This window comes from Rhamphochromis sp. 'chilingali' (assembly GCF_963969265.1).
Source record: "Rhamphochromis sp. 'chilingali' genome assembly, chromosome: 11".
NCBI classification, from domain to species: Eukaryota; Metazoa; Chordata; class Actinopteri; order Cichliformes; family Cichlidae; genus Rhamphochromis; species Rhamphochromis sp. 'chilingali'.
In genome coordinates this window covers 31,829,097-31,841,030 of record NC_137938.1, presented here as the reverse complement: position 1 = coordinate 31,841,030, position 11,934 = coordinate 31,829,097, and the positions used below count along the sequence as shown (strand labels likewise).

The 11,934-nt window shown below is 40.5% G+C and overlaps 2 protein-coding genes across 2 annotated transcripts; both read right to left on the bottom strand.

Moving 5' to 3' along the window:
• Nucleotides 1-1,031: 1,031 nt before the first annotated feature.
• mcl1b (MCL1 apoptosis regulator, BCL2 family member b) lies at nucleotides 1,032-3,006 on the bottom strand. Its single transcript, XM_080895971.1, has 3 exons — nucleotides 2,412-3,006; nucleotides 1,934-2,184; nucleotides 1,032-1,809 (listed from the first exon to the last, which is right to left on the bottom strand). Exons 1-3 carry the CDS (start codon nucleotides 2,860-2,862, stop codon nucleotides 1,693-1,695), a joined length of 819 nt encoding a protein of 272 aa, XP_080752097.1. The 5' UTR covers nucleotides 2,863-3,006; the 3' UTR covers nucleotides 1,032-1,692.
• A 971-nt stretch (nucleotides 3,007-3,977) lies between these two features.
• On the bottom strand, nucleotides 3,978-11,865 carry ensab (endosulfine alpha b). Its single transcript, XM_080895973.1, has 3 exons — nucleotides 11,635-11,865; nucleotides 8,918-9,040; nucleotides 3,978-7,606 (listed from the first exon to the last, which is right to left on the bottom strand). The coding sequence occupies exons 1-3, from the start codon at nucleotides 11,848-11,850 to the stop codon at nucleotides 7,436-7,438; spliced, it is 510 nt and encodes a 169-aa protein (XP_080752099.1). The 5' UTR covers nucleotides 11,851-11,865; the 3' UTR covers nucleotides 3,978-7,435.
• Between the last annotated feature and the right edge of the window lie 69 nt (nucleotides 11,866-11,934).

The window sequence follows — 11,934 nt, the reverse complement described above, 5'->3', positions numbered from 1 at the left end:
ACTTCTTACCGCTGGAAAACAGCTTTAGTCCTTCAGAAGGAGAAATACACACACACACACACACACACACACACACACACACACACACACTCTCCCTCTTCCTAGTTACCAGTCTCAAGGTTGTTTAAAGATTGTGTGCTTCACACTGCAGAGCTTTCTTTTCTGCATACCCAGTCCATTCGGGTATTGCGCAAACTTCTCTATGAAATTACCTCAGCCTTAATTCCCTATTGTCTACCAGTCTGTTCTTCACAGTTAACTACAGGGGTAACCTGGGTGGTAGATAACATTAGCCACAGGAGAAGACTAGGGTAGGCCTGCTGTGGATCATCACCATGGCGAGACACACTCCATTTCTTCCTGAGACCTGAGTGAGTGTTTGTTCTGTAACCCGAGACAACAGGAGGATCTGAACAAACATGGGTGAAGCCACGCATCAGGATTGCTTTCAACAAAACAGCAGCAGAACACCGTAGAAGTCAAGTGTACTTTAGAAACCTCCTGGATGGCAAAGACTTTAAAGATGTGTGCAGTTAAAAGACAAACTAGAATAAACTGCATCAACGCATGAAAATATGCCCAGACATTAAAAATGCAAAGACCCAATCAAATGTGCCATATGTGATAAGTCACTAGTCTCTAGGTAGCTAAAAACACAGGAAGTAGACAATGTTATGTAATTTCAGGATGTTATGAACTCCTTTAGCCTAGTTTCACAATCTGCTTGTTGAATTCAGTTATTGTGCACCAGCTCTTTGCAGATAATTTGCTACAGATGCACCTAGAAGTGTGGATGCAGCTGAGCACTTAGTGTGAGGAAGGTGCTGCTGCAGCCTAAAATTTCTAGGAAATGGCAGCCATTGTGCTGCATTTGGGTTGTGGTGTGACTGTATAAAGGCTAACAAATGTGTAGGTGTCAACTTTACTGCACAGGCCTAAATAAGCAGCATTAGAACTAACGAGCATAGATTTAACCAACTTCCTGCTTTTGCGAATTTCCTTTTTAAGCAAAGAGTGTGAAAAGGCCAAACTATGTAAATTAAATATCTTTAATTGATCTGTACAGGGTTGTAGCTTACAGCTGGATCATAGACTGCTTTCTGTTCAAGCACATAGCCTCAGCCTCCCCCCCCCCCCCAACTGTTCTTAGTCCTTGTTCAGCTTTTCAACAGATTCAAAATTTCCAGAATCCTTTTACAGTCAAAAGTCCATGTTGTTGGTCTTGTCTCCTAGTGCAGTTCCAGCATTTTCATAATCAGGAAGTACTGCCACACTCATGCAAATCCACCTCCTCCAGCACTCTCTTGACTTCAGATATCCTCAAAAGATTGTAGAAGATCTGAATGGATTTTGGAAACTGGAATCATGCAGGTTTCGCTTCCTAGTTTTGATCTGGGTCATTCTTACAAACCACTGCCACCAAAGCATTATACAACAAAATATAGTGAGTAAACAATCATTTAAAAAAGACTAGCAAAAAAGGAAAAAAAATGTCTTTTTCCTTTTTATTATGACATCTTTTAGCAAAAATAGACTTCTGAATTAAATAATGTATTTCTGAAACATTTTTTCCTTTTGTCCATTCCACCTCCCGAAAGCGGTTTGAAAAGGTGTCCAATGGGGAAGGAAAAAAAAAAGAAAAAATGAAAAGGAAAAAAAAACAAAAAGGTTGCTGCTCAGTGTCCACCAAATTCACCTGATCAACAGGGCCAGTGTTGCCCCAATACCAGCAAATCCAGCAAAGGCCATGAGTGTGTGCCTGACTATCGACTCAGGGTCTGCTACTCGAAAGAACTCCACAAAGCCATCCTGGAAAGGAAAAAGAAAGATGGGGTAAGAAAGAGGCAGATTATGTTCACTGGGCACAAAATACTTTCTGGGACAATAAAAGGAAGTTATGCAGTTATTTTCCCCCAATCATGTCACTACTCACCCATGCATTGTTTTTTACAATCCAGTCTCGCTGTTCAGACAGCAGGTATGCAGAAATCTCTTGGCTCACTAGCGCCACGTAGTTGTCCCTGCCCTTTTCCTTCAGGTGCTGAGAGACCACTGCCCCGAAGGCCATAAAGCTGACAATACGACCCCAGTTGGTCGTGTGGTCTCCAAAGAGGCTCTTCGCTACAGCACCGACAAATGACATATCCTCGTCTCTTTCATCCAATGACAATTTATTAATCATTCCTGCGAAAAGAAAATTAGACTAGATCAGAAAATCGAAGTCACTTATTTTAAGTCGAAGTTTAGTGAAATGTGTAAATTCTATTTTAGTATATTAGCAGTTTGGTCTCGGTTTAAAAAATTGCAAGCTTGTGGTGACTTGAAGCAGTTAAAAGGCAGCCTGTGAGTGAAGCAGACAAACGCTCTGAAAGGTCTTTGTGCAAAATCCGCACAGACTGGTTTCAACTTACCGTTGTAAGCGTATCTGTGCTTTTCTAATACGTCCGCAACAACTCTTTTCATCGTCTTTAGTGCTTTGGTTTCTTTTCGTTGAGGCTGAGAAAGTCCAATAAAGTCACCCAAAAAACTGTGAATAAGGAGTTTCGTTTCTCTCTCCAGCTGCTCGTCGGATTCACTGTCCGAATGAAACTCCGGGGTGCTCGGCAACGAACCGTCTTCCTCCCGGTCCCGGATAGCTTTTGTTTTATACCCGTTTGTTGAGGTTACCTCGAGGTTGTCCGGCCGTTTGGGGGTACCATTGGACACAATCCCATTGCTAGAGTCTTTAGAGGAGCCTGTGGCGTTCTGCGGAGAGGAATTTCCCGATCCGTAGTGCATTGGTCCCTCCAAGACTCCATTTTGAGGAATAAGATATTCCATTAAGGTGCACTGGTTCCTTTTCAACATCATATAGTTGGCCATCTTGTTAACTTCAAACGAACACCAAACTGTTACACGAAAAATACTTCGACAAGAAAATCGGCGTTAGGCTATATTTGACAAAAAGCTAGCTTCTTGCCTAACGCTTCATCTCTGGCATTTTCTCTCGAGCGGAAGTAACGCACTGAAAACGGTTGAGTCCGCCTTTTATAGTCCTCACTGACGCACGACGTAGGCGTGGAAAAATTTCCAGTTTAAACCGTGTTAGGCATTGTCATAAACACTCCCAAAATTAATTCTAAAAATTTATAATAACAATAAAACTGAAAACACGCACAGAGGTTATAATTAAAACTCTGTTGTTATGTCCTCATTATTAATTATTTTCCTACGCTTGGCAACATAACAACAAAAATAATAATAATGATAAAGCAAAGTAAAATATTTTAAACTCAAAGCAAAACACAATTTAATTTAACTAATAATAATAAAGTAGTTTAAGACTTTATGGTTAAAATATAATGTTAAAATTATAGTGTATTGGATTATCTTCTGACAGATGTGTTGCACTGTAGAGGGACATTCACCTAGGTAGGAAGTGACACCATTACACTCCTTTGATATCACTCCAACACTAATCTACCAATAAAGGAGTATAGGAAACCATCATCTTAAATCTCCGAGCTCCATAACGTGCCATTGATTTACAACAACCCTATCCTCACATAAGCAGAAGTGCATTTGATCTATGACAGAATGCCAATGTTGACACATTTCCTTAAGTTAAAGAACTGTCTTTGCTTTGCCAATGTCAAAATATATCCTAATTAGTAGCTTTCATCACCTTTCATGTTATATGCTGGTATAACAGAAACACCTAGAATTTTCCATCCTGGCTCGTCTCTCACACCTGCATGATTATGCCTCCCCCTAGTGTTAAATGAAAGCTTGCGCCTCCTATGCGTTTGTGTGTCTGAGAATGCTTCTTCCTTCTTCTGTTTTTTTTAAACCCAGAACATTCCGGGTTTTGCGCCTCATCCCAAGATTTCTTCTGTTGACCATGCAAGAAATCTTAGGATTTAATCAGCAGCTAATTCATCTGTTTAACATGTAACAAGGATGAACAACTGAACTCATAAAACAAAACCCCACAAAAGCACCTTATTAATGTAAAAGTTTATTTCAAATACTGACAAAAATCCTCTCACCTACTTCCACACAACTTAAACATTCCAAGTACCCTTGTACTTCTGAAGTCTTAAAATCATTCCTGTATTCTCCAGTCATCCTGTTTATCATGTAAACCCTTTTTTTTCTTGGAAGCAAGGGTGCATCTGATTTCCCTGCAGTCTTGGGCCAGGATGAAATATACTAATTATGCATTAAGAGAACACAAGAAAAAAAAATATTACTTGCAAAACAAGAAAACAGATAAGGTAAAAGCAGCACAAAAGTACTTCAGAGCACACAGCCTGTTAATTATTTTATACATTCTGGCACATATTTATCATAGCTGAACAAGAGACACCCTGTGTGTTGGGTATGAAACATACCCAGCTATTTCCTCTTGTTGCACTGCTCCTTGCAAAGCCAAACATCAAGTAGCATTCAAGAACATCTCTCCACTGTTGTTTCATAACATCACAGCATATTAACCTTTTCTTTATTTAACCTGGGCTTACTTCTTGAAGCAGAAATAATGTAGGCTTTTTAAACACAACACAATAGTCTGTTCTTATCAAAGTGACAAAGCAGCTCAGAATTTTAAGATCTGGCTAGACCACACATTTGTTCCAAACCAACGATGCATTTATACATACATTTTTTGGAATCTGCACTTAAGTTGAAGTTTAACATAGTTAACATGTAACCAGTTTTTGCCACAGGAGCTTTATGACTCTTGAAGTGAGATGCTTAAAGAGTCAGACTGGCAGAATCAAGAGGACAGATGTTCTTTACAGGGTATGCTCTCTTAGATTTGTCATTGACTGAATCAGCAGCATTTACACATATTTCCATTTGATACAGATTCACATAGCCTCTGCGATACAATAAGATACAGCAGAAGTAGTGTTAAACAGAAAGGAGAGAGGAACCATTGAATCAGAAATAGCTTGGGCTATGAAAGAGTGGAACGCAAGTGGGAAACAACAAAAATAATTTCCTGTTTAAGTCTATTTACAACAGCTGGAACAGAGAAAAGCAGTGCATTCATACACCACCACAACAACAAGCATATATGCACAAGTCAGTCCTCTTTCACCCACTGCAACTTTGACACATTTTAAAGTCTCATTGAAAAATAAGTGAGGTCGAGAACGTGATGGTGCATGCACCCTGTTACCTAGCCTACGTGGTGGAGTGTGCGTTTGTGAAGGTTCCCTGAAGCAGTAATTTACACTGATTCTCAGTGAGTGCCAGTTCAGATTCTTGACTGTGCGAAGGGCGCACATTCAAAGTATAGAGATTTAGCGATCGTTCCATTGACCTGTTTCAGAAGCTGAATCACGATAACAGGTGGGATTACCCCCTCACCATGTGTTATAAAATCTCTCTCTGCTTCGCAAGTGTTGGCGCTCCTGCAGATATGCCCTGTTCCACTTTAAGCCCGTGATGATGCGTTATAGAGCTGCACTTATCAGGTTGCCTGTCGTTTACCCTCTAACACCCCTGAGATCAAACATCCATATGAGTAGTGTGAGTTTTGGAGAGAATAAACTTCTACGACGTGCTGGTAGTAATGTAGGGCAATACTCCAGCTGAGATTTTAGTGAAGTAGTTGAACTTTTTTTAAACTAAGGTTAGTGTTTCATTATGTGAACTGCAGTGAAAGGAGGTCAGCTGTTAAGGGAACCACTATGACATACTGTTCATTCTTAAGTATTAAAACATTCTCTTACATGAAATTAGAAATCACTGTCAGAATTAGGTTTTTTTTCATAGTCAACCCTTAAATACTAAAAAAAAATTTACTTTACATATGGCCTTGAAAGACACAAGTATGACTGCAACGACTCTGGGTACTTTTTGTCATCTCAATGAGACTTTTGTGGCTGGATACAAAACCTTTAGAAGTGCTTGCATCAGTGCTTCAAAAATAGCCAGAAAGATATGTGGAAGCCACATCACTCCTTACATCTCTAGCCAGATCAGTGTGGGCTCAAAGCTGCCTCATCACATTGCAATGTAAGCAGGATGATTGGATAGTAACAGTCACATTGAAAAGACAAGTGTATCCACAGCCTCTGGGCTTGCAATGTGGAATTCGGCTCAGTTGTTAAAGCAAAGAATATCCAAGCCAGAAATCCTAGGGTGTAATCCCAACTGAGTTGATTTAGCACTACCATTTCTCTCAGGCATGCTAGCCGGTTTAGTCCTTAAAGCGCTAAGCTTATCACGAGTTACGTGCTTGTTTGAGTATTATTTACAGAAGCATATACACTATGCAGGGTGCTTCCCCCCCAACAAATCTTTTAGGCTCATAGTTAGCACATATCTTGATGCATCTCAACAGCAACCACACAAAGGCTGAGCTCATAGGCTGGCAGGGTTCCCAGCCTTTAAAAATAATACCAGGATATACTCAACTGGCTCCCACCCTGGGCAGCAAACAGGAGCGTGTGTACATGGATTGTCAGAATAGCATAAAGCAAAGCAAGTAAAGAAGTGTGACTGTGGACATTTCAGGACTTTAGGTGGTTGTTTTGATCACTTACTAAGCAGCTGCTCCACTCCTGTTACAAAAGCATGTTAATTTTTTTTTTTTTTTTTTTTTGTTACATATTACAAACATGCAGCCATGTTTTTTTTAAATGAGAGAAACAGGAGCAAAAGGTGTAGGAAATAAAAGCAACAGAAGCACACAGACAGAGAAAAAAGTGTTTCAAATCCCTGCCTGGATGAGCTGCAGCAGTTGTCGTCAGATTATATTTGACTGAAGTGACTGAAGGGGTGAGATGCAAGGAAACTTCCACTCATTTCCCAATAGGGTGTTAGTGAATGCCAAGTATCCCTTAAGCTGCCCCTCACAGATTTGGTAAGCAAGCAATTATTCACATATATCTTCCAAACCCTCCCGCTGAAGCTAGCTACCAGCATAGAAAGGGAAGATGAAGCTCAAAGAACACATTGTGATCATGGTTCCTAACTCCCGTACACACATTATTTTGGTGTCATTCAGGATGCAAAAATGAAAAAAAAAAAAATACTATACAGAATACAAAGTGCATTAACTCATCCCATCCTACCCCTGCCCGATGACACACACACCTACTGTAATGCATCTTGGAACACTGAAAACCAAGATATAAGGGAGGCGGTAGCGCAGAGTGCACAGAGGGGGCAGAGCTGTGCGTTGTGGGAAGGCAGAGAAGGCTGTGACCTTGTGGGCCGCCTAAACCTCCGTCCCTCCCATCCCGCCCCACCCACATATAAGCAAATGGAGTTTTAACTTATACAACTCTGCCCGATATGTTAAAGCCAGTGGTGCATGGGGATGTAAAAGGAAGAGAGGGGAGTGGATGGACATATTGGGGACACAGGTGAAGTGGAGGAGGGATGCTTGCTGGGAATCCCGGGGGGGAAGGGGGGGAGGGTGCTTCTTGAATGACAAAGGCTAGCCAGCTAGCTTGCTGGTCACCAAGGAGGACTTCCTCTGGGGTAGATCTTGTGGCGTGGGAATGTGGTCACCAGTTACCAGATTCTTGTCAGGCCCTGCCACAGGAAGCTGTTTGTTCTTCATCTTGGCCTTGGCCATGTTGTAGTCACCCGAATCAAAGTACTTTTGCTGCGTGAAAAGAGAGAGCAGAGGTGCTACAAAGTTTAGCGACATGCTAAATACTGAGAACAGTGCTTACATATTTGTACAAAGGGTTATTGCTGATTGCACTAGTGCTATAGAAAACTTTCCAAATGTATTCCTGTGTAACAGATGGAGGAAAATTCATACTCATCTTTAGCAGCCTGAGTTTAACTACCATTTTTTTTAATGCTGAACACCACAATCATACCCATAAACCAGAACAGCTTTAAAAACCGGTTTTGTGTGTGCCTAATAAAATTTGAAACAATGCTAACTGAATGTAGCTTTAAGACCCAGCCGCATCATCTTCTACCTCCTTCCAAATTGCCTTTTATAAAATGAGGATACAGTCACCAGATAAGCTGTAATCATTATAAAGCATGCTTTGCATTTCCTTCTTTAATATTGTTCCTTACTATAAATTTAACAGTGTTCAGTTTAACAGCTAAAGAGAACTAGAACCAGCACAATAACAAATATGTCGATAGTGCTCACACATCAGAGAAGATACCACAGTGGTAATGCTATTCTCTTTAATCAAATCATATGCTTATGTTTCAACATTTAAAAAATTTAAGTATGAGATTACCTACCTCCTCAGTCTCTGATAGTGTTTATTATCTTATGATAAAACGCTTTTCCCTCTGAATGTCTTGGCTACTCCTACTCCTACCCATGTTTCCCAGAATGACTTTCAACAACCTCTAGAGGTGGAAGCATATAGAGCATGTGCAGGTGGAGAGAGACATACAATTTTAAATCCGGGAAAAGTGAGATTGGAGTTAAAGTTTCCTTTGGGTGCTCTGTTCTGCAGTTCAAAATACAAATTAAAGTTACTCTGTCACACAAGCTGTACTGCACGTGCCATCAATCTAGCAGCTTTGTATTCCAGTCTATTGAGGATGGAGAAATTATTTTTCTCTTCGTTTCAATTAATTTACCCTTGTAGCACTGATGAATCAACAACTCAATGGTGGTTCTAGGTAGAGCCTTGATTCTTTGGTTTCTAAGGTGAGCATAAACTTTATCAGTTAGGTTTTTAGATCGCTGATATCTTTATTAAAAATTAAAGATATGTTCACTGCAATTACATTCAAATTGTTCGTTGTTCAATAATAGTAACAGCAGCTTGACCATACCAAAACAACAGCTATCCTTTTTCAATTTTACGTGGGGTGCAGGTGTTTAATGACTTGTTTTCTGAGAAGCTCTCATTAACGCACAGTCCTGTTTTTCCACTGCTGTTGCGGCTGCTGCTGTCTCTGATCGCATCATAGGCAAACTATAGTAACTCACTCCTTTTTGTAGTCTCTTCATCAGGAAGTCTGACCCACCGGGTCTCTGGCCCAGACCAGGATATTTGGCCTTCAGCTTCGCCTCTTCTGCTTTAACTGGGTTTGCATTTTTCTCTTGAGAGTCCTGTAGAGACAAAAAAAAGGTTTAACCCTCTTGTTTTGCAGAAAAACAGGGATCCTTTAAAATGTCGGTGGATGCAGCTTCAGAAAAGTTCACAACTAGAACAGCTGGTCATGTGATAGCCACTCACTTCTGGCCACCCTGCAATTCTACAACTTTTTCCACAAAGACTACAAGTTTACTGTGGAGCACAGGACCAGTACATTAAAAACACCTAAAAGTAATGCTGTGAAAGGGATTCAAAAGCATGACAGTGACTAGCGGAAACTTCATATACTCCATGATAGCATGAGTCACAGCATGACTGTCCTCCTCTTACAGTCTCTCATAACACCATAATGCCTGAGAGGAAACTTGGTACGACCAGGGACCTTAAGAATGAATGCTGAATGATTTTAGAAGCTTATGATAGTAACAAACAACTAAAGCTCTATTGGAAAGTTGTGTTGCTAAAGATCTTGTGACCAAAATATTGTTTATGCATATATTAAAAATAAAACTAGAATGTATAAAGCTGAAATCTCAAAATTACTATAAAACTAAACGCTGTAACAGAGTCCATTATTTATAGTAACTGAATTCTGCAACTTTCCATTTTTTAAACAAGACACAAAATCTATGCTATTAATTGCTAAATCCTATTGTGATCTTGTGCTCAACTGTGTTTCTGGTAATAGTAACTACTATGTTATGTAGTCATACATTTAGAGAAAATCTGAAAATTTGGGTCAAGAAATAACAACATGACCGGGCTGTCCAAACAATGCTAGGCTTAGATTGCTGAAGCCTACAGTGGGAATTCTGAAACAATGGAAGGGCTTGTGCTGATGCCTCTGCCGAATACTAGTAAAACTAGTCAGACATTGCCATTCAAGTACCCGACAGGTAGATACTGAAGCTACTAATCTGGGGCACCACCCTGTGCACACAGCAGGAGTCAAGCGCTTGACTCCATGTTAAAACTATTTCAGAAAACAGGCTAGTGCAAGACTATAATGGACAAACTCCAAAGGGCATTTAGACATTCCTTATAAACACACCTCAAGTGAGCTGCACAGCATAGACCTACTTCCACTATAGAGACAAGATAGGGCACTCAGCCTATAAAGCTTGCTGGGGCAGGGATAAAATGTGACCCAGGACACAGAAGCCGATGAACAGATTCCCTTGGGGGGGTGGGGGTGGAGGAGGTGTTGCACAGAGTGTGCTGATTCACTTGGGTCCATGAAGAGAAATTTATGAGGTACTATATTTGGTTTTGATGCAGGGAAACTGCAGATTCCAACACAGTCTTTGTGTACACAGTGGAACTGGGGAATATTTAGTTACAGTATAACTAAATATTCCCCTCAGGAAGGACTGTCTTTTTTTGTTCACTTAAAGCAACAGACAGGGTTAAAAGTCCTGTTTATAAGGTTTGCTTAAACTACTGGAAAAGCTTAAATGCACAGGCTGTGTCGCCTACGAAGAGATGAAATATTAAAATAATATTTCCTTTTGTGGCATCAGCTTAATTCACACAGAATCTCAGTAACAAAAACTCATGATTCAAATTGAGTTATGACAATATCAACAGTCATAAAGCAACATCTGTCACTGCAATACAAACAATTTCTATTCCCTTCAACTTTATGATTAGTAGGGCATGAACAGTAATGCACGGTTATAAACAGAAATCAACAAGTTTGCCAAGCAAAGTCTGAATTTTTAACTTCCTACCTTGTAAAGGCTGGGCAACGTTTAGTTTCCACTTTTCATTAGTTTTCTCGTATTGAGTAACGCAATTTAGATATGTGAATAATAAAAACAAAGTTAAAAGTACTTAAAATGAGAAAACTAGACTTTACATTATAACCTTTGCTTTATAGTGTTAGGACTGAACATCTTTCTTGTAAAGATAATAGATACTGACATTAATGTTAGCATCCACCACGGGTGTTTATCTTGTTATTTCTGCCCCACTGTTGGTACAGTGTAAATAAACTTAACGAGTGTCAACACTAATCTAACAGATACTGACATAAGAATGTTTGGCAAACCCTCGATCCTAATAATGGACTACATGGCATCGCTGCTGTGCTTATGGCATAGTATGGAAATGCGGAAGCACTGCAGCTGGTTGTCACAGTCAGTGCAAGACCACCAGGAATCCAGAAACTGCTAGCCATTCAGGAAAGACAGTTTTCTATTCGACTTTAGCGCAGTTATCTTTACTTACTCAGTGTGCACTGAGTGAAATTACCCAGTCATGCCTTTATCTGGAGACCGCAGGCCACACATTTAGTGTGTAAACCCCCCCTCGGGTACAGACCAATGAGGCCTGAGCTGCTGTGGACTCGCCAGCCAATGACACCAAGCAAGGGACAAAACAAAGTGACACACAAGCAAGGTGCTTCTATGCTATGGCAGCTACAACTAAACCACTTCCATTATACAGAGCAGCTCATATCGGCTGTACGCATCTTCCAGGTCTTCCCCGGTGCATTGGTGCAGCGCTAAGCTTACTGCAAACACTTATGCTAACTGATGCTAGCCACTGCTTAGTTAGCATGCTCTGAGGTTAGCTAACAACATCAAGATAGCAGGCAGAAACCCACCTGTTTTTCGTCCTCGTAGTCCACCTGAGTATCCGAGTCCAGGTTTTCTGACGACATTTTGTGAGTGTGGAGGACACGCAGGTGTCTCGTCGGTTGCTGGACCAACTCAAAGAGATGATTATTCAAGGTACCGTTTTGTGTACCTGTACTGGATCTAATCCTGCTTTTCTGAACACGACTGCTCTCCAACAAAAATGGCGTAACGACATATGACATCACCGTTAGGGCCGGCGTTTCCCTTGTAACTAACAAATACAGTAACCAATAGAAGTGGAGTAATATCCCACACGAAGCCAATAA